This window comes from Topomyia yanbarensis, chromosome 2 (assembly GCF_030247195.1).
Source record: "Topomyia yanbarensis strain Yona2022 chromosome 2, ASM3024719v1, whole genome shotgun sequence".
NCBI classification, from domain to species: domain Eukaryota; kingdom Metazoa; phylum Arthropoda; class Insecta; order Diptera; family Culicidae; genus Topomyia; species Topomyia yanbarensis.
The window spans coordinates 339,005,029-339,027,747 of NC_080671.1; the positions used below are offsets into that span (position 1 = coordinate 339,005,029).

The following is a 22,719-nucleotide window of genomic DNA, read 5'->3' on the forward strand; positions in this document are numbered from 1 at the left end:
TTAACTGCTATTGACTTTTATTCGCTTCTGATTTTTGGTTCCAGAGTTACAGGTTGATTAGTGAGATCACACCGAAATTTCCCATATAAACCGTTACAATCGCAATTCCTCAGAGGCTGAAATCCATTGAAATCGTCACCAAATTACTTCGATTCGCACGTCTACACGCAGAATTTTATTTATGCATCGATAGCATACTTTTCTATCTGCCTCTCGTTTCTTCTGCTGTAAATTTTATGCATTGGACATATTCGGTCTATCCACTCATTGAATGCTTACTAGAAGTATATGCATGAAAATGCATAAAAATCACAGCAGAAGAAAAGAGGCGGGAATAGAAAGTATGCTAACCATGCATATTTTTGTTTCTCGGTGTAGATCACTGGATGTCAAGCAAACATTCTTTGAATATATTGTCTTTTATCGATAATTCCGGAAGTCCCATTGGTTTTTCGGTGATGACTGAACAGATTTTCTCAAACCAAGTCTCAAATGGATGGTATAATATGCAGTTTGAGTACTGCATCGCACCCCCTCCTTTTCTTACCCATGCACCTCCCATCTTCATCGCCCGGAGAAACTAACGAAAAACCCGGCGGCTTGGAGATTCAGATTGCCCCCAAAAACTTATTCCCGATGGCAGAAGCAATTGCTAAGAATTTGAGATTGGTAATGTCAAACAAGGACCTAAGGGCAGATCAATTGTGATGTAACCTCGAATGAAGTGGATCAGCGTAAGACGTTTGTTGAATGGACATTTGTATGAGGGGGTGGAAATGAAATGCTTTTTCTGAAATTTATTATCCACGGAGCTTTTAATTGCAGAGTTACGTATAGAGGGATGGCAACACTGATTTCAATTATTGTATTTAATTTTATTTTGGACAACCTTTGACCCGTTGAAAATCAATCGTAAATTGTTCTGAAAACTTACGGAATGGACATATATACGGCATTCAGCAAGTTTACCTCAATTGATGAATGTAATAAAAGCATAGCATTACTTTTAATTTAATGTACTAATTGAAACCCATTGTAAAGTATATTGAGAGTAGAGCCAGAATAAGATTTTCCAGCGGCAAAGTTATATTTTTCAAATCAGATACACTCAAATTATAACGGTTCCCTTATATCATGCGTTTCAGAAGCCAGACTCAATTTGGGAATTGTTGAATTTCGAAAAACACCGTTCACAGATAAAAAATTATAACCAGTATTAGCAATTTTAGGAACGCTAATAGTGTGTCCGTCCTTGGAGCTGGCGTCAATCCGGCAGTAGGTTAGTCCGGGAACTAAGTTAGTGTCGGATACTGACGAGAGAAAGTCGAAATGCAAATTCCATAACTAATTTAGATAGATGTTTTGTGCCATTTCCGCCAAAAGTGGGTTTATCAAATTTCCTTCTTAGTAAAGAAAAATTAGCTCAAATTCAGGGAGAAACATAGAATAGAACTTATTGTGTAAACTAATAAGTGCACATAATCAGGTAGTCGCACTAGATATTAGAAAATGCACACTTTTATGCGATGCGAATATATTGAATTCACTAATGTCGAAAGAAAAATTAACGAATACCTAGCACTTGAGAAAAATAACGATTCTGTCATATAACTGTTGGAATCGTCGGTGGCGGAAAAATATAGTCAAATGAAATCAAGTAATTCTCTATTTTTTTTTGGTATGCAGAATGATTTTGGAGTATTGTAGATACAATATTATTACTGTTAGAAGGCACAGTTCCAGGAAAAGGTTAACCAAATTCTTGGGATTTTGACACACAACAAGATGAGCCTCTCATCTCTTGTCTCAAGCTGTCTTTGTTTCCTACAAGAATGTCGAAACAGAATCAGCTAAAAGTTGTTTACAAATAACGTATTATTTTATTTGAGTCACTGCTGTTTGTCTTTACTGGAACATTCACGGATCTTTAAAATCTTTACGAACAAATTGATTTGATCACTTTGAGGAGAAACTACAGAAACTGAAGATATTAGACACTTGTGTGAAGAAATGCGAAAATTACGAATATAAAAACTAACATAAAAGAAGCCATTCAGGCTGTTTTTTACCACTGTCAAAGTTAACGAACGAGAAAAATGAACAATACCTAACAGTCGCTCGCTCTAGTGAGCATTGTCGCGAGAGCAAAGAAATCGCCGTTCTTTCTCTCGCCGTCACGAGTGTAGTTCATGAAAAAAATGTTGCTGTGTGCTAATACGATGGTTGTGGACTTCAATTGTGCGTGCTCTTCGGTAGAATATTTGCGAAATGTTACATTTTATTTATTCATATTTATTTTCCGTCGGCCTTTGTACGCACAGAGTGTTTACCACCGATTTCAGATATGCAGCTTCACTATTTGTCACCAGAGAGATTTTTTATCTCCCAAAATTCCAACGATCTTTGCTGGTATTGAACCCAAACCTACCAGGGTGAGCAGCGGTCACGTTGTCCACTCAACCACCGGCGCCGCCAAGTGCTACAATTTCTTAAAGTGGAAATTGATAACACTATCTCAAAAAAAATTAAGCTGCGAGAAAAACTGATTTCTGGGCTTATTTTAGGTCGCTGTACACCATATTCCTTGTTTGTTTTTCCAATGAAGCGTTTTAGAGATTTTTTCGAGTAACAGTTTTTCCGTCTTTCAGTTATTGGTCAGTATCTTGTGAGAAAATCATCCGATCAACACAATCAATACACAGTTCAAAAAACTATTGGTTTGCCCTTTCCAAAAATATATAATTTGTGTGGACCACATGTTACATGCGACCAAAGTCGAAATACAAAAATAAATTAAGAAATTTTCGATTTTGTATACCTGTTAAATTTTGATCGCTTGAATCTGTAATAAATTTATGTTTGATCTACACACATTGCACATTTTCAAACTGTAAGCCTGTTACGTCGATCGGATGTTTATACGATTCATAACTTCAATGAGTTTCAAAAGAATCTCGAAAACGCTTTGCAGAAGAAAATGGACATTGTTTTCGTGTTTTTTTTATTTTTATTTCAATTATAGAGGTTTTAACCTTATGGTCATTCGCCTCTTCGGGTTAGAAAAATCTCTTAGGAAAAATTTCTAACACATAGTGCGGGGTCGGGACTCGAACCCAGGTGCGCTGCGTACAAGGCAATCGATTTACCAATACGCTACGCCCACTCCCCTTGTTTTCGTGTTCAAATAACCTCAAAAATTATAAACTAGTGTAATAGTTTCATTATCTAAGGCCACCAACAGAGGTCGATTGAGAACCTAGAAACTAACCCAGGTTAGTTGCCTCAAACAACCGCTTTGAATGGAACTGAGTTGAGTTCTCGGTGGTGTGAGCGAACCCGAAATATATTTCAGGTTAGAACCCAACTCGGTTTTCAGTTGAATGGCGCATAACCTAGGTTCAAAACTGGCCTCAAGTTTGATAGTGGGCCCGAAACTGAGTTAGTTTCTGACTCAAGCGAAAACGACATTAGCTGTAGCTAAAACTGACATTGGAATGCGAAATGCGAGAAAACTGCTTGAACCCATCCAAAGCGATTTCATCAGAGAAAAAGCTCTGTGAATTGCCAGCTCTTCATTTGATTTGTTACAAGCAGGTTTATCACATCGTGTTTCCTAATGTCAGAATCAATTTTAGCTCAAATTCTCATCACTATCCTGTTGGCAGCCAAAGATATTCGGTTCGGATCCATATTAAGCCAAGAAGAGCATTGCGCTAGTTAAACAAACAATCGAAAACAGAGTGGCTCAGGATGACTGCTTCTCGCGAGCCTATTGCAAAATTCATGTAACTAAACAGAGAAATGGAATACATTACCCTTTGCTACTTGAAGAGCCTTTTTCCCAAGTATTCTCAATAGTGTACTTTTGGAGAAAATGCTGTTCGAAAGATATCTTTCTTCCCACATAACTCAAGAATTAAACACAGTTGGTACACAAATAGCACAAACCACGGTCTGCACGCACCAAGAACAAATTCCTACGTGCCAGTCTCCGTGTATCAGGTGTACCTGCGTCCACATCTTCGAATTGCGACATATATTTTGCAATAAACTCATGGGGCGTTGGTTACGTGGTGCTTTGTCGTGTAGCCTTACCATTATTAATTCAAACGCTGTCACAGTCAACCATATTTTAGGTTGTTCTTAAGCTCTATTTCATCTGACTCGGTCAGAAATAGAAAGTTGATTGACAAGTTGTACCCTGCCAAAAAAGAGAAGGATCTCTACACGAAATAAAAATCGCTCGCATGGGGTTCAACGAGAATCCACTTTTGTGTATGTGTGTATCGTAAACATAGAGAAGATCCAGGGATCAGTTAAACTATCGCACTGACACGTGGCAAATAATTGAATTAAAAAAAAAAACAAAAGCAGTTTCTAAACAAAGTAATACTGCACCATTTTTCGATTCAAAGAGCGTCATATTTTTTAAGAAAAGTCGTAAGGATAAAAAGTAATTCAAAACAGAAAAAATCCCTTATTTTCCCTAGCAGTTTTCTTAATAAAAAAGCCGAGAAATTATTTGGAATGATGTAAGGCAGAATTTTGTCGAGAAAAGAAGATACTAGTTTGTTAGTTGCAACGAAATTAGAAAATAGGAAATTATAGAGAATTTCTCACACTATAAACGTTTTTGGTTCCAATTGATGCTGACTAAATTGGCAGAACCGATGGATTAGCTCTAAGAATCAAAATTATTTGTATTTGGGATTCAGTATACTGAATTTCTGTTTATGATTTATCCTCTATTTACTTTAGTTTTTATACTAGAAAATGCCTACCCCTTGATTAAAGATTGAACATAAAGACCTATGTGACCAAGTCGGGTTCCAGGTATTGATGAGTCGAAGTCAATACGATTATCCATGACTTATTTTTTATTTTTCAAAATGTCTGGATACATCATGACAAATAAATTAAAATCTGGATTAGACAACAATAATATACATATCAGGACGACGAATACAAATTTGGAAGGTTGACATCATCAAGGTTTATCGTCAAGTGACACCAATAATGTCGAACAAGGACCTGTCGTTGTATGCTATAAAAGAAGAAGAGCTAAATTTCATCATTCTATCAATGTAAAGTAATTTGACAATAACTACTTTCGGAGATCAGCACATGAAAAAGGCATATCCTCATAAGCCAAATTCTAAGCTGAGTAATATGCTCGTCGCTTGATTATGACAGATGTTTTCTCATTGCAAAATATTAGATTTGCAAGGGCCTCCCTTCACTTTAATTTAGATTTGAGTTTTTGCCTTAAATCAAACGGCTTTTAGTTTCCCAAACAAGCAATAGACCTGCTAAACTGATAATATAAATCACTCCAGTGAAAACCCCCAACTTTGACTTTGGGTGTAAATAATGTGCACACAAACGACGTTCTTATACTACGTTCAGTTTTCGACAGAAAAATGAATAACCTAAGGACTGATATCTAGGTTCCCCTTTCTTGCAGATTGTATATATACATAGTAAAGTTAGAAAACAATATTCCTATGCGACTTGCAAAGTAGATAAATGCACTGATATTCTTCCGCCTCAATCTGCTTCTATAAACATCAAATTTACATACCAATTTATCAAATTTTACCTCCCTGAGACTTTGTTCTATGGGAATGCCAACATCCTAAGACCGAACTAGTCCCATTTTCCAAGCAAGATCGAAGAAAAATGATTTCCCATAAATCTCCGAAACCCGCAAAAAAACCCGATTCAGATCACCCTCAATCCAGCAAAAAAAGCAACCATAACCTCCAATCCGAGAGCCACTAAATAAAATCATAACAATTACGCACATACTTTCCGTAGCACACGTCCCTTCGCGAGGAAAGCCCGCAGCAGAATCACCCGGTACGGAACCTCTCCGGGGATAAAGAACTCAGAATGCCCTCGAAGGAATATGATCAAAATAAGAAAAAAAATCGTAAGACGAAAAACAGCAAATACCTACAACAACAAAAAAAACCTGCAGCTATAATAACAAAAAAGTGCACACACGAAACCGAGCGCGCGCGCCCTTCTTGCTTTCTCCCGGTCCGGCACCCCGGCATGATCTAAGATGATGCAGTTACAGGCTCGGTGCAAAGGCAAAAGTCAAATCTCCCGGAGCCCGTCGTCGCCCAGGAATATTCGGCAAAGGGCAAGTAGGGTATGGATGGGTCTGAGCGTGTGTGTGTGTGTGTGTGTTTGTGTGTATCTGCTGGTGCTGGTACCGAAGAAAAATTACTTTTTTATGCTTATTTGTTTTGATTAATTGTGTCTCAAATCGGGCTGAATGGTCGTCCCCAGGAAGGGCCAACCGACCGACCGACCGTTGGACCATCATCCCATAGTGTTCCGATCGCGAACAATAACATGGCGAATCAGAGTGGAAAAAGCGGAGGCCCAAAAGTGTCCCCCTTTCGTGAAGTACGGATAAATTCGGGCTGCTCCGAGGGGAGAAGCAATCTCACAATAATCATAATTTTATTAAGTCCCCGTCCGGTTTTGTGGGGGGAGGTGGGGTGAGGATTCGGTGGGAATTCGCCTTTCGGGAAGGCTGATAGCAATCTTCCAGATTGAGTCCCACGGTTTAAGGGATAAGCCGTCGTCGTTTCCCTCCATCGTCGTGGTCGGTGTTCGCGTGTAGAACATATGTAAGTCTGGTCCGGAGAAACGATTCCGCACGTTTGGCGGAATTTATGCAGAGGATTTACTGGGTGGGTATGAAAGTTTTATGAGGAACCGTTTGCGACGGGACTTACCTTCGCATGTGAACTGTCCGTAGTGTTTGCCGGAGCTTTTGTCGCCGCAGACGACACATTCGATGTTCTGATTTTTGATGTCCTGTTGGCTCCCGTTCTGGGAGTTCATAGTCTGTGAGCCGGGCGTGGTGCTCTGTTGGAGCGACAAGAACTCCTTCTTCTCGACTGAATTGTGTTGTGAAACTGCTAAACTACCGGCATTATGCTGGGAGCCTGATATCGATGATGATATGAAATCTTTCTTATCTACCGAAGAGTTGGATTGCATTGATGACACTGTCGGAGGTCCGCTGCCTCCGCCGAGAGTCGTAATGTCCTCACTAGTGCTTGACACGGGCAGGTGCGATCCGATAGAGGTAGGATCTCGCCAGGCACCGTGCGGTGGTGGAGGTACTAGCGCCATCCCCCGGGGGAAACCTAACTCCAGTGCGCCAATCTCCGAGCCCTGACCGCGCGGGTTGTAGAACCCGGTCGCTGTCGAGGGCGACGGGCACAGGACACCGCCTCCGTACATGCTGAGCGGATTGTGCGTTATAATATTGCTACCGGTTTTGGCCCCACAATCGGGGCCTACGCTGTCGAGGAAAATTTTTCCTGATTAAATCACCGAGGATCGCTGGAAATCGGTCCGCGTGACGATTAGTTGTCCCGGAATACACTCTCGTTTCGCACGAAAACAAAACAAAGACTCCAACCAAACCAAAAACAAACGGAGCCTCGTCTTATCACAAACACACAACATTCATATTTTTTTTTTTGTTTAACCGAACAGTGCTGTTTTCCTTTTCAGACCGTAAACAATAACACCGGTTTTAATTTGTTTTCTGCCAAGTTTGCCTCTTTGTTGACTCGATTACTTCACCGTTAAACCACAGCCGTATCACGTGAGTACCGCCGTTTGGTCACCGAAAAAAGCACGAAATGTTTCACTTGAAATATTTCCCAATCACTCGCGATCGTAGTAGGCCGGGAAGATCAAACGCACGCGCGCTCGTTCACGGATCACAGTGTCACGGTTCGTTCGTGTCACGACTGATTACACTCCCGGTTTGCACCAGAGAGCACGGAAATGAACCGTAAGCAAGAAAGGCAAAAGATCGTTTCGCAATAGGTCGCTGCTGATAAGCCGTCGCCGCAGGCCAGTGTAAGATTACGGATGCGTCATACAGTAGAAAGTTACATTCACTCTCCTGCCTGCCGTCGCACGAATCTCAAAAAATCACGGACTACAAAAAAGCGCACACAGACAGCACCGCGTACCACTATTCAAAAGGCCTTCTTGTGCCTGACTGCCTAGAACAGCCAGTGCAAAAGGTACGCGACCCGACCCGACTCGACTCGACCTGTTTACCCCACTCTCACTCACACCCAATCGCACCGAGAGCAGCGCAGCCTCATACTACACGCGCTCGCACTGTCTCACTCGGTCACACGGACAGACTGACTGACTGGCAATGCCTGGCTACAGAGGCCAGACCGTGTGTTGGCATGCTTACGACGACCGATCAAATCCCAGCAGGCCCCGGGCTATCACCCGGGAAAGAGATGGCAACCAGAGCGAGAGAGCAACTGTTATACACACATCGCTATAGAGACTCGCCTGCAGACTATCTGCTGCTACTTCGAATTACACGAATGAGAGATGAAAAGTACGACACATTCTCCTCAACCAAACGTTCGCCTGTCTCAGGGGTGGTGTAGAGCGCGTAAGGCAGCAGAGGACAAGAGGGAGGAGAACAGTCAAACAGCCACGGTCGAGGTTGTGCTCTCACACACAAAGCACAAAAAATTCGCCCCAGCCCTCTTCCCCCTCCGAAAGGCACGACCTCTGACAAACAATTCAACAGCTGTTTGTGTGCGTGTAGGCGAAACCACGCCCATCATACCACGGTGCTTCGATATTGGCTTTCCGCCTAACTGTTATACGCTCGATATACGAGAAACTGTTCGAAATCTGGCCTCACCTCTGGTTGTCCCATTCTCGCAGGCTCTCTTTCTGGCGCTTGAGTAAAGGAGAAGTGATAAGTTTATAACCTTCTTCCCCACCCAGTCGGGTAGTGCAATGGGAAATAATACGAGTGGAGTGGGACAACACAGGGCGAGAGCAGCAAAAAAAGGACCTCGAATAGAAAAATCAGTTGCAGTTCGGTTGCCCGACGGGGAAGGACTCTACTCGGCCTGGCATGGCAGGGTGCGAGAGGTGAAATTCCGTCAAATCGAATTATAATCGAGTCGTCACTTGGCCAGCCTTTGGACTTTTGTGTTGAACTTGGGCACTGGGAAGCCTGTCCCCTGGTCCCTCATCGGAAGGTCCTTTTGCGCCTAAAGCTCTGAACGGCTTTATCGATCACCGGTCCCAGCCTGCAACATGATTTCGCCCGACTAACTGTGTGTGGTCGCTAGTGTCCGTACGAAGAGTGATTGGTGTGAGTTGACATGTTCCGAGCGTGCTTGAGTGATGGACGAGTGAAAGGTTTTGCTCCACCTCGTATCCATCCAGCAACGGTCAACGGTTCCGGAACCGGATTACGTTATCCTTCGCTTTTCCCGCGTTCGTCAGCCTTTGGACATAAAAAGTGAATCCTTTCATGCTAGATCCAATGGCAAAGGCTGGTGGTGGCGGTGCATGATGGTGATGGGACCGTCAAGCGAACGGAATGGAGTGACCGTTGCTTGCAAAGCAGTTTGGCGCGCGCGAAAATATCTAGTTCAAATGTGCTGCTTGCCGCTGGACTGGAAATGCTATTTTCGGACCTTGCCTCGAGCCGTTTATGCTTCTTTTGTTGAAAGTTTAGAAGATTATCTGTTGACCGGTCGAACTGGGTGCTGTCGCTGTATTTAGGGCGGCTCCACGGCGTTTTATCGACCGCGTTCTGCGTTGTACGGGTTGAGAGTAGCGATTTTTATCCCCGCCATGGCATGTCACATTGCTTCGCATTGTACTCTGGTTTAATTGTCGGTTTGCTTGGTTCAATTTTTTTTTCTATCAGCGGACGGAGTTTTCTGTTTACTGGCTTGAAACAGTTGTTGTGGGGATGGAATTTAGCACAGAAATAAAATCGATACTGTATTGTAGTTTTAAAGCTGATGTAGAGTTCTTTTTCTAAAGAATTGTTTTATTTTCTTTTTTTTTATATACAAAATGTAAATCGGGCTCGGATTTGCTTTTCATTGCCTATATAAGAGAGGTTTTATTTGCCCAGCGGTCAAACATATAGGTTGCACGAACGTTATTTTCAATTTACTTTGAAATGTTGTTAGCACCTTTCAAATTCCGAGGCATGCGGACAAACGAAATATTACTAATGCTCTGTTAATAACATATCTAAGTTCTTCAATCAATGCATTGTGCAGGTAATTTTTCCAAATTGCTGGGCATTTTTTTAATCTATTTGAAAGTGCATACTCTCAATAGCGCTTAATTTATTATTTTTTTCAAATGGCCGCCTCTTACCCCCACACCAAAAAGCTCACAAACGGAGCCCCCTGGTAGTGGACACATCAGTTCTCAGCGTATAAAAAAAAGGTCAGCACAACAAAACAAAGTTACGAATCGCGGAAACGCTGAGAACAAAAAAAAAAACAATACGAGACCGACAAAACACAAAATTTGACAAGAAGCTACGGCGAGTACCCAGTGGAAAAGAATTCTTTTAAGGGTCCCATCGTAACTTTGCAGGAAGCTCATAATAATTTAAATTTATTTATTACTTATTGCTAGAAAAAATGCATTTATCAATTGTTTTTATTAAAAAAAATGTTAACCAATTATAGCTAAAGGAATAAGTTCGATTGGTGGTGAACGAAGTTTATATTAAAAATTCGACATGTTATTTGCTTTAAATCAGTAGGAAGCTGGTTGAATAACTTAGGTCCGATGAAAGAAATGCGTCTTTGACCAAGGTTCGTGGATACTCTGGAGTATAAATGATTGGCTTGTCTAGTAGGGTTCGCAGTACCGACCCTTTTTGGCGAGAACCGGTACTACGGTACTGAAGCTCTCAGTACCGGTAGTACCGGTAAAGTACCAGTACTCGAACATTTTTTAAAAAAAATTCGAAGAAAGTGTCAAAGTGGAATTGAATGCTCAAACCGAGAATCTTATTCTCAGATGATTAATTTGTGCTGATCAAAAAAGCATATTTATTGTTTTTAATTGCTTCGGAATGGAGTGACTCATTTCACGGAAGATATTTTTCGTATGTATTTGAAATCAATAACTGCTATGCAAACCAAATACAGACATGACATAGACCATAGTCTTATTAGGCGCCACCCAGTGAATAATGGAAAACAATCAGAATGTTGCTAATAGAAAAATCATTGAAAAATTTTACGTCTCTAACGCTAGATGTGAATATTTTGAAATTTAGTACAAGATCGTTAAAATTTAATTTCGACAAAATAGTGCAGGAATTTAAACAAACCGTTCAGTACAATGGGAGCTAGTAATGTTTAACTTCTAGAACTATTATGATGATGGCCCCATCTGATTTCCCCACAAAGGTGTTAGCTCAACGATTAATTTAGAAGATATTTAATATAATTATATCATCTTGCAGTCATTTTTAAACAGGTCCACCTAGAGAGTCCACATATTTTTCATGAAAATATTGTATGGTACCGAAAATACCGGTACTGGCTTTTGTTCAGTACCGGTATTACGGTACCAAAAATGGGTCGGTATTCCCGGGATTTAGCAATAGTATTAGGCAAAGCATTGTGGATGTATATTATTGTTTGGTAGTTAGTCAACCCAAGCAAAGGTAAAATGTTATGAGCATTATTATTGTATAACAAAATAGTAGGGTACATAAATGGTTTTTTTTATAAATAATTTTATGACATCTGTTTTGAAGCGTTTGTAGCTTTCTCAGATTCGAGATACTGGCACGGCCCCACACAGATACAAGGTAGTTCAGCAATGAGTGGATGTGCGCATAATAAAATTTTAGAAGTACATGCTGGGGAACAAAAGAGCATACTTTACGCATAGCCCCACATAACGATGCAACTTTTCTCTCTATAGATGTTATATGACGGCGCCGATGGTTGGGTGGTAAGCGTGACCGCCACCCACCCCAGTTGGTCTGGGTTCAATCCCAGTCGAGGTCGTTGAGATTTTTCAGAGGTGAGAAAAATCTGAGGTCACGCCTTCCTTCGGAAGGGAAGTAAAGCCGTTGGTCCCCGGTCCATGAGTTGATGGGTCGATATCCAATCCAGATAGTGGAGTGTCACCTCTCTGGCGTCGGTGTTTGGCCTCGTAGCGGAAATAGGCCGACGGAAAATAAACAGAATTGGAAGAAGAAGAAGAAGATGTTATATGCTCAATTCAGGAGAGTGTGGGGTCTAAGGAAAGTCCTAAATATTTGAAGCAGTTAGTTTCCTGAATTACAGACTGTGCCATTCTTGGGTCTGGATGCACGCCTATAGCTCTTCTAGATGAACGAAACAGCATATATTTAGTTTTTGATAGGTTCAAGGAAAGAAGGTTTTCGTTGAAGGAGGAGTCCCTTTTAACCCGAGTCTACCTAGGTCATTGATATACAATAAAAATAACAGTGGCCCAATATTACTGCCTTGGGGCACTCCTATTTCTATTGGTCTATAAGAGCTACACGAGTCTCCAATAGATACGAATTGGTTCCTATACGACAGATAGCTACGAATAATATGATTTGCTAATCCCCTGATACCATAGCATTCTAACTTCTTAAGCAGGATTGAGTGATCCAGAGTATCGAATGCTTTTTTTAGGTTCAGAAAAAGGGCACCAACAATTCTTTTGCTATCAATTTGATCAATGATGTCAATTAATTCGGTCATTGCAATTAAAGTGCTGCAGCCCTGTCTGAACCCATACTGGTAGTTGTAAATTATGTTGTGTTTGTTCAAAAACTCGAGTAGTCGAGTGATGAGCAATTTCTCAAGAATTTTATTGAAAACGCACAATGTTGAAATTGGTCTATAGTTGCAAGGTTGGTTTGGATCACCAGCTTTGAAAATTGGAATTACTCGGGCTATTTTTAAACAGTCTGGGTACCTGCTGGTTTGAATTATTAAATTAAAAGCTTTGGTTAGGATGTTTGCAAAAGTGGTACAGTTACTCTTAAGAACACTAGCGGGGATCTTATCAGGACCACAACTGTTATTTTTTTCGAGGTCTTTAATCAAAAGGATCATTTCGTTTATGGTTGCAGGACGCAAGAAGATTGTTTCTTGGACGTGTTGTATATTTGTAATAGGATTTGAGTTGGGGCTCGTGGGAATATTGTCAGCCAAATTTTTGCCAATACTAGAGAAATATTCTTTGAAAACATTACATACTTCTTTAGTCTCAGTGACTCTGATATCATTGCAAATTAGGCTGATGGGAACATCCGACTTTGAACGACCAAAAATGGTATTAATATTTTTCCAAAGTTTTGAATGAGTTGTGTTGGATAGAAGGCTTTCAAAGTAAGCCTTTTTGCACCGCTTTTTCATTACATTAACTTTTTTAGTTATGTGTTGCAGAAGAGCTTTGAGGTTTTCATCATTGGGGTTATTTTTTACTCGTTTCAGATAATTACTTTTGATTTTAATCAGTGTCCACAAATCGAGATTGATCCAGGGGCAAAAAACGCCTTTACAATTAAAAGTTTTGGAAGAATTTGAGTTCTGTCTTACTATCGTCGAGACGCGACGGAGAACTAAGAACTGAAATTACAGCTCTTGATATCATGCTACCTCTGAAGTACATGCGTGCATAGTTCAAATTTTACTTCGATATCGACTGTTAACTTTTTGTAACAAATAAGGTGTTAGCGGGTCATGTTGACCCCGATCTCAAACACATTTTCAGCCAAATTTATATGAACCTGTACGTAAATTATTTGTAAGAGTTTCAATTTTCAATTTCTGGTGAATATTATCGTTCGTGACCAGGTTGGCCAGCAGGAATCGGTGCCGAATGGGGTCATGTTTGGCATGCATAGATGTATGCAGAACCGCCATCATAAATCACAGGTTTATTGACAAAATAGTAATAATAAACACAAACAAAATAAAAATAAGAATGTATATAACAATTTTGAACATGATTCGACCGAACTTAGATGTTCCGGATTTCGATTCCGACAAGGATTCCGGCGGTATAATTGTATATCTCATAATGTTGAACAAGAGACAATGTGGACAATCAATGAAACTGATCCCAAAAATTTGTAATATACTTGAAAGCTTATATAAAATCCCATCTAAAATGATATTATCACTGTAACTCAACTATTGATCCTTGATTTTATGTAAAAATCATCCGGAAGATCGGGAACATCCGTATAATGGGTCAATTCATGAATCTAGTTCTAGAACTCTGAATTTTTTTTCGAAAATATTTGTTGCATTGGCATAAATTCGTAGTTATGGCTGGAAAATTGACCCTATTGGTCACATAACGACTTTCCGGAAGATCTGGAACATCCGTGCAGCTAGTCAATTAATGTACCTTGTTCTAGAGCTCTGAAACATTTTCGATTCATATATGGGTATATTATTCGCATAAATTCGTACTTGTGACCCGTAGACCTTCCGGATGATCCGGCGCTGAATTGGCCAGTTCGCAAATAGGATGTTTGTAATAATCACAAATATGGTTTCTTTGCAATAATAATTCTAAATAAAACTTTCGAGAAAACCACAGACTTTCAGAGCCAGTTTCGGATCTTCCAGAAGGTTACTACGTTACTAATAGGGTACGACTTCATACGAATGATATTCCCAAAGATATTTTCGAAAAAATCTTATAGGTCTAGGACAAGGTTCATGAATTGGCCAGTTCCAGATTTTCTGGATGAAAAATACGCAATCAATAGGGTAAATTTTTCACTCGGAGCTATGAATTTATGCCAATGCAACGTGAACAAATGTTTTAGAAAAAACTGCAGAATTCTTGAAGTAGATTCATGAATCAGCCAGTTTTACGAATGTTCCGGATTTTCCGGATGATTTTCACGTACAATCCAGGATCAGTATTTGAATCAGAGTATGAGATTTTATATAAGATTTCAAGAATATTGTGCAACTAGGGCCGGCGGAACACGTGGGTAGTATGGGTAATATCACTCTAAAATTAACGAGGGGGAATTACCCACTGGAAAGTTTGGAACAAACCAAAATTTGAGATTAAGCATATACATACCAAGGCGGGGAAATTAAATAGATCAAGTAGTTGGGGTGGTCAGCTGCCGTTGTGTGTGATTCTCGCTTTGCAGGCAGGGTACGATCACCGTCGTCAGTGATATAATCATATGTTCTTTCTGAGATGTCATCATACCCAGGGATAAGGTTTAAGTGCATTGGGCCGGAGTATCAAAGGTTGCGAGTTCGAATCTCGCCTCTGGGGGATTTTTTTCACTTGATTGTTTAGCTTCACTCACCATTTTTGATCGTTTTTTCCCCTTGGATACCACCAGTCCTAAATAAGGTATTGGCACTTAAGTCAAAAACTAAAAAATTGAGTTATTAGTTAAAATTGGATATCTATCATGTTTAAAAAAATGTGTATGAGAAACATATAGGGAAGATCGAGGATAGCACCAGAGATGGGGAAATCGATTCAGTTTAGTGGGTGAATCGTGTCCGACTCACTTACTAAAAAGAATCGACTCTTGATCGATTCAGTGACTCATTTGGGAAGATTAAAGGAATATCAGTTTGATTTTGATTTGGTGTGTATTTTTTGATTATATAAATACAAATAAGTGCTTGTAGGATGATCGCGCTTATTTATTTCTATATGATTCATGCCCACAGTAAGTTGCCCAACTAACTCATTCCATTTGGTAACATCTTGTTAGGATCATCGTCCTTCATTAGTTCGGTGGAGCGCATTCATTCAGTTATTTTCAGTTTAAATTCAATTTCAGTTTCAAACTGAATTTTGTTTCTGTGTTGGCTCTGAGTAGGAAATGATATATAACTGTGTTTATTTTAAGTATTCCGTCAATAAACCTGTGATTTATGATGACGGTTCTGCATACATCAATGTATGCCAAACATGACCCCATTTGGCAATATTTATCAGAGACTGAAAATTAAATTGAAACTCTAACAAACAATTTGGGTACAGGTTCTTATAGATTTGACTGAAAATCTGTCTTAGAACTGAGTTCGAAATCGGGATCAATATGTCCTGCTAACACCTTATTCGTAACTTTTTTGTGCTGCCTTCGAGGAATTTCCGAAAATTTTGAACTCTTTTGAAAATCGTTGCTCTCCATGAAAGATGAAAAGTCAAGAAATTCCAAACTTCTAGGTGCAAAAGTTAAAAAGTTGTCGCATTTTGAAAGTTCATTTTGGGTCATATTGACCCCAACACCGAAGGAAGGTTAGTATTGTTAATCCTAATGTCAAAGAAAATATTTAAAAAACTCTCATATCTCGTCAGGCATAATCATTTTAATTACGGGAACATTTTTTTCGCGAACTCTTCTAACTCATTCCGATTGGTAACATCTTGTTAGGATCATTGTCCTTCATTAGTTCGGTGGAGTGCATTCATTCAGTTATTTTCATTTTAAATTCAATTTCAGTTTCAAACTGAATTTTGTTTCGCTGTTGGCTTCGAGTAGGATTATCGAGCAAAAATTCACTAGAAATTGATTATGCAGTTCACTTATGCTCTAAAATGTAAAACATTTCATGGACCTTTCTACCTTTAATTTGTTAATATATAACAAATAAATGCTTTTTTTTGGTAAATGAATTTCTATTTCATCTGAACTGAAGGCATTCAATTCTGCGTTGAACTTCAGTTAGCTTGGAAGTGAATGAATGAGATTTATAGACACATTAGAAGAATCTCGCTATTTAGTAAACAAGGGAGCGTAGAAATTAGTTGTGGCTGGTGGCGTAGTCCTTTTTAGCATTTCTTTTCGGAGCGTTCCATAAGTTTCTCCCCATAAAATTTATATGCCGGATATGTCGATAGTTCATGCGGAGTCTATCCACAGAAAGAACTTTTCGCATTATTCTCTCCGCATTTTCCACACCACACCTTGTTTCTACAATGGGTAACTCTATGGACCCATGGATTGTAACGACGGCAGTTCATGCCTCATGGCACAAAAAGGTGAGTAGGTAGACGAGCTCCGTTAAAAAAGAACAAAGTTTGGAAGAACAGATTCGGCGAAAGATTCGAAATGAGGCTCATGGAAAATAACCCCATATTTCGCAATCAAATAGCTCTCGGAGAATACACCATTACTCTCTACGTACCGGGCGGGTACGTAGAGAAAATACTTCTTCGTACACGCCCGAGTCTTGTTTAGTGCAACATTTGTAGTATCAGTAATCAACAAACTCATTTTCGCTGAGCCGTCGGTCGTACAGCCCATTAACAAAGGGCGTTTCCAAATACCCACCAGCTATTATCGAAGAATTTTCATTTTCACTTACACACGCCATGTCGAAACATTCGTCAGAACGGGTATAAATCACTCCGAATTTTACTACTCACTCGGGAAAAAATGGTTCCGTCGGCCCTGTATGCAACTTTGGGATCAGTTTCATCAATTGACAACATTGTCGCTTGTTCAGTATTATGAGAAATACTATTGTATTGCCGAAATCGGCATCGGAAGTGTACTGCGGAATATCTACGATCAGTCGAATCATGTACAAAACTGATAGTAAATGATAAAATGATAAATGATAAAATAAGAATTTTTTTTTCGCTTACCAACCTGGTCAGAAGCGGCAATATTTATCAGAGACTGAAAATTTAAACTCTAACAAACAATTTGGGTATACGTTCATATAGATTTGACTGATAATGAGTCTTAAACCTGAGATCGAAATCGGGGTCAATATGACCCGATAACACCTTATTAGTACCATTTTTGTACTGCCCTTCGGGAATGTCTGAAAATTTTGAACTCTTTTGTAAATTGGTGCACTCCATGGAAGATGAAAATTCCAAACATCTAGGTGCAAAAGTAAAAAAATTGTCGCATTTTGAAAGTTCATTTTGGGTCATGTTGACCCCAACACCGAAAGAAGGTTATTATTGTTAATCCTAATGTCAAAGAACATCTTAAAAAAATCTCATATCTCCACAGGGAAAATCATTATCATTACGGAAACATTTTTTTTCGCGAAACGTTTCGATAAACTTCCGTCACCTGCGTTAGTGCACTTGGTTCACGCTGCTCTGAAAATCTAGCAGATCGTCTTAGGGTCTGATTCAGAGCCATTTGCGCGATTTGAATCTGGGTGGGTTTAATCCGTAAAGAATACTCAAAACTAACGCCCATTCTGTAATATTCAGTTCTGAAATTCGAGAGATCGTGCTCACCGCAAGCCATGAAAAATAAACTACGTTGTGGAACGACGGTTATTACTCTGTTTATTAAAAAATAATGCAATTAAAATTTTTCAAATGCTTTATAATTTTCACAACCTTATTAGGGAAACTTTGTTTAATAAGCTTTTATAATATTGTACAGGGAAAATACTGAAAATTCCCGTATTTTCTCAAGCTGAAGCATATAAGCCCTTAAGTATACCAATTAATTTACTATAGGAGACCCTTTTAACATAAATTATTGCACTAAAGGGAGTAGGTTTGCCAAATGTTGGAAGAAGTTGATAAAATGATTCCTTGAAAACTATCAAAAAATTGGTTTAGTTCGATGCAATTGAAAAAAAAATCTTAAAAAATGGGATGTACATATTAATATGGGACACAGTGAATAATAAACACAGTAAAGATCCGTTTTTATCAGCCCCATGGTGCATTTTAGGCTGACGAAAAGGGGACATTGACCTAATTGGGACATATTTCTTTCTTTCATTAGAATAAATCGAAGCTGTTAAAATATTCTTCTTTAGTCCCTGGAGTCTCATAACTATTTCTGATTTTTTAGTATAAATTTCCCTTAAAGAGGTCTTCCAGCGTTTAATTTAAAGTAGATAGTTTTTTTTGTATATTTGAATCGTTAAGATAACGAAAATATGCTGCTGAAAGGATTTACCCGCGCTCAGCCTTGTTCGCCTGCTAGAGCCCATAAAACATATTTTCATGTGAGGCTGACAAAATCGGGTCAAAAGCTATGAAAGTCGAGGGAAGACTGAATTGAAGGGCAGACAAAATCCGGAGATGATCAAATCGGGCCTTCAGTGTATTATAATAGATAGGTGGTGTTCAAAGAAGTTTCTTGTGGACGAGTGTAGAATGATTTTGTTTGTACTTACTTCGAGTCAGCCATCATCACACATCATCACAAAATACAAAACTCCCCTCTCCTTCATATAATGCTACGTCATTTATGGATTATCCCTTACTGTCCTGATGGCATAATTCCGAAACCGTCATCTTTAAAATTTTAAAATTATGAAGAATTTTTTCAAAAAAAATGTTGTAGACTTCATATCTTTAGCGAATTTGTTGAGAGTGTCATTTAAAACAACTTTGTTGAAGGCATGAATACTTCGTGTAGGGAGTATATCGAAGTATAATATGGTATTTAATAAATGTTCTTAAATTACTAAATGTTCTTAAATCTACTTTTTTCTAAACTAAGTTTTTATTGAGCTTCACAAACTCAAGCTTTGGATAAAATGTTTATTTTAAAGGTACATACAAACAGCCCTAAATATATTGATACCCAGAACAGTTGGAGCCTTCATGTCTTCAACAAAGTGTATCGCACACTCTAAAACTTTGCTGAATACATTAACTCTCGAACTAAATTAGTTTGAACAGTAAATTCTTCATATCTACTTCCAGGAGAATTTACCGCCAAAATTGTTTTATCAGATGATGTCCTGTTTTACGTTGTAAAATTCTTCGAAGATACTATACCTCCAAAATTAGCGGTTTCAAAATACTGTGCTCTTCACCTTAAATTACAGTTTCGAACATTTATTTTACCTAGTCAAATAATACATACAATGCAACAAAAATCAAATGCTTATAAAAATCGATCAGAATCTGCTAGAGTCAAACGGAAAACGCAATTATTTAAAAAATTTCCTTCAAATTTCGGAAAGTGTTATTCTCGTTATTAATCATATTAAATTTTTTATCTCAACTCTACGCATTCCCAAAATAAAAAAAACATGTTCAGCAAATGTTGTAAGTTAAGCAATTTTTCGGTGAGCAGTTCTATGTTTCATATATATTAAATTAATTCCAACTTCGCTTCCTGTTAAAAAAAAACAAGTTAATCCACCTAGCAGTGAGATGAAACATTTCTTACACTTGTTGGATCATTTATTAGTTTGCAGAACTCATGCGAAGTTGACAAACAACTAGATGTGAGATAGTTCCGAGTCTTGCACGAATAACACTTCGAATAAACTGAATAAATTATAGAAAAATAATAAAACAAATGAAATTAAAGTAATTATGAAACAAAAAGTAAAAAAGTTGTTCATAAAATGATTAATATGTATCAAATTAATAAAATAAATAAATCAAATTAGCTCAAATGAAAATTAGACAATATAAAAAAAGTTATAAAACTAAGAGAGTAAATTAAATTGTTTCAAGCTAATAATAAAAAGAGCTGACTAAACCGAAATAATAATATAAAAAAAACTGAATAAATTATTTGAACTGGAAAAAATTAATTTAATAAAATGGTTAAAATGAAACATATTAAATATGCATAGAACCAAAATAAAAATTAATTGAATTAATAAGACAAATAATATGAATAATGTGGATAAAATTATTCCTTTCATACCTCATATTTTTCAGAGTTCCGAAACCATTTTTCTCAAAAGTGCTGGCGTAAAGAAACACGAAAACCTATGTTGATCAAGATAGGTGCTTCTCTAGCAGTGTTAGAAGCTGCTGAATTTTTACATACCGATCCATAATACACATCTCCTGCAAGGTTTTTCAATTCTAGACAAACATGTCAAATGGTCCTAAGTGCAAATGAGAGCCTCTCTTTGTTTACGTTCTCTTTCAATTATTACGGAGTCATCATAAAACTTTCCAATATTGTTTCAGGATATATCGAAAGGCTCTGATTTCGACTAGCATATTATGGCAAAAGTTGAATAATAAACGGATTTACGGCCGAGTTATTAGCGAAACAGAAAGTTAACAAAGAGAAACTGTCATTTGCACTTAGGACCAAGGATGCAAAATGCCTAGCTTTTCCACGGCTGTAATTTTTCTGCCTACATTCTCATTTCTCTCTCGATGCTGCTGTCATTCGCTAGTGCAGGACGCCCAGCGCTGTACGGCTGCCTGTGTGTAAAGCAGTAATATGACAGAAAACTACTGTCCCCAGTACAGCCACCAGACGCGAGCGGTACAGCTTCTCTTTCCTTATTTTACATTTTTTATATTTTCAATCTTTTTAATATTTTTATTCAAAAATGACTACAATGAATGCGGCTCATTTACGCCACGGCCGGCATCAACGCTTTCGTGTGCGGGACTCTCCCTTTGACTATGCAGAGAAAAATGTACAAAGCGAGAGAATAAACTTTACTACGCCACACTCTCACCGAGCAGTCGGAGTACAGCAGCAAAACAAAAATGTATTCTCCCGCTCGGACGTGCCTGGCAGGATTCCCCCCAGATAGCCGGCAGCGAAATAAAAACTCTGGCAGAATTTCTGGGGGTCTGGCTGGCAGAGCGCTGCCCAGCCAGCCGGCTCAAATGCAACAACCGTTTCTGGCAGAATTTTTCGCCTTACGGTTATTAACGGTTTTTTCTGCCGGATTTCTGCCAGGCACGCACCGGAAGGACCGGTTTTGCACCGCTTCAGGTTTTGCTTGTATTTTTTCTTAATTTTTTTTAATTTCATGTAAATTTATAATAAAAACATGTCTGGAGACATGAAATCCATATTACTTACCTTGTTTGAAACCAAAATCTTTGTTTCTTCCTATTTTTTCATCTGCCAAAACTATCCTTCTTGGAAAAATATAAATATGGCGAAAATAAAACAACGATAAACAAAACAGAACCGGTGAGGCGAATCTGCCTGCCATAACTGGAAGGAGTATAGCTGAATTCTGGCAGCGCCATTTTGATAATTTTGACAGCTGCCGGAATCCTGACGGATTATTGCTGGCTGCCCGTTTTTCTTCCAAGCGGGCTATTGCTGTACGGGAAAATGTACTCGGTTTGGCTACTCTTCTGGCAAGAGCTGTAGTGATGCGTCGCTGTAGCGGGCTGTACGGCTTGTGCAAATGTAAATATATCGAAAAAAAATGTAGTTTATCGCTACCGTTGGCATCCCTGCTTAGGACCATTTGAAATGTTTGGCTAGAATTGTTCAATTGGGCAAAAAAGGTAGCCGAAAGCAGTATAAATTGATAAGATGTACGCAACGTTGCGAAGGAATAGTCCTTCATCTTCAGAGGAAAGCAAGGTTTGAACATAAATTAGTTATTGTTTTCTCATAATACAAATATTTTACAAATTTTGCCAGGACCACAAATATTTTCTTTTTCAAGTAGAATGTATTATTTAGTTTATTTCCGCAGGTGGCTCTGTTCTACACTAAAACGGAAAACTATTCATAGGGAAACAGAAGACAAAAATAGGTTTGTTTTCTTTAACCTGTTCAAATACATAGCAAGATCAAATTAGTTTGGATACTAGCAAATATTTCAGATTAGTTGAAGATCCTATGACACATATTAGAAATGGATTTGGAAACAGCAGGATATATGAAAGTCGTGACAGTTGCCAAGATCACGATTGGGGAGAGATGGGAGGGGGGGGGGGGGGGTGTTAGAAGTGAGGAATGGTAAATGATGGATGATACTGTGACATTATTTTTGTATATAGGGCGAAATTTTGATTCCTTACATCATTATGCAACCGATAATTTTTACGCCATGATTGGTATAACATAAATCTTGCAAAAGAAGATAAACAAGAATTTGGTTATTCAAAAACACAGTTGCTCTCGGTGATACTATGAGTATAATATGAATATGAATTATGTTAAAA

At 38.7% G+C, this 22,719-nt stretch overlaps 1 protein-coding gene across 2 annotated transcripts in view; it reads right to left on the reverse strand.

Annotated features, from left to right (window-relative positions):
• LOC131684044 (nuclear receptor subfamily 2 group F member 1-B) overlaps positions 1-8,188 on the reverse strand; it is a 209,114-nt gene extending 200,926 nt beyond the window's left edge. Inside the window, exon 1 of one of the 2 annotated variants that reach the window (XM_058966560.1) lies at positions 6,753-8,186. In XM_058966560.1, coding sequence (XP_058822543.1) covers positions 6,753-7,266 — 514 coding nt within the window. In that variant the 5' untranslated portion in view covers positions 7,267-8,186. Of the gene's footprint in view, positions 1-6,752 lie in introns of both variants that reach the window. The other variant, XM_058966559.1, reaches the window with a different exon arrangement.
• Between the last annotated feature and the right edge of the window lie 14,531 nt (positions 8,189-22,719).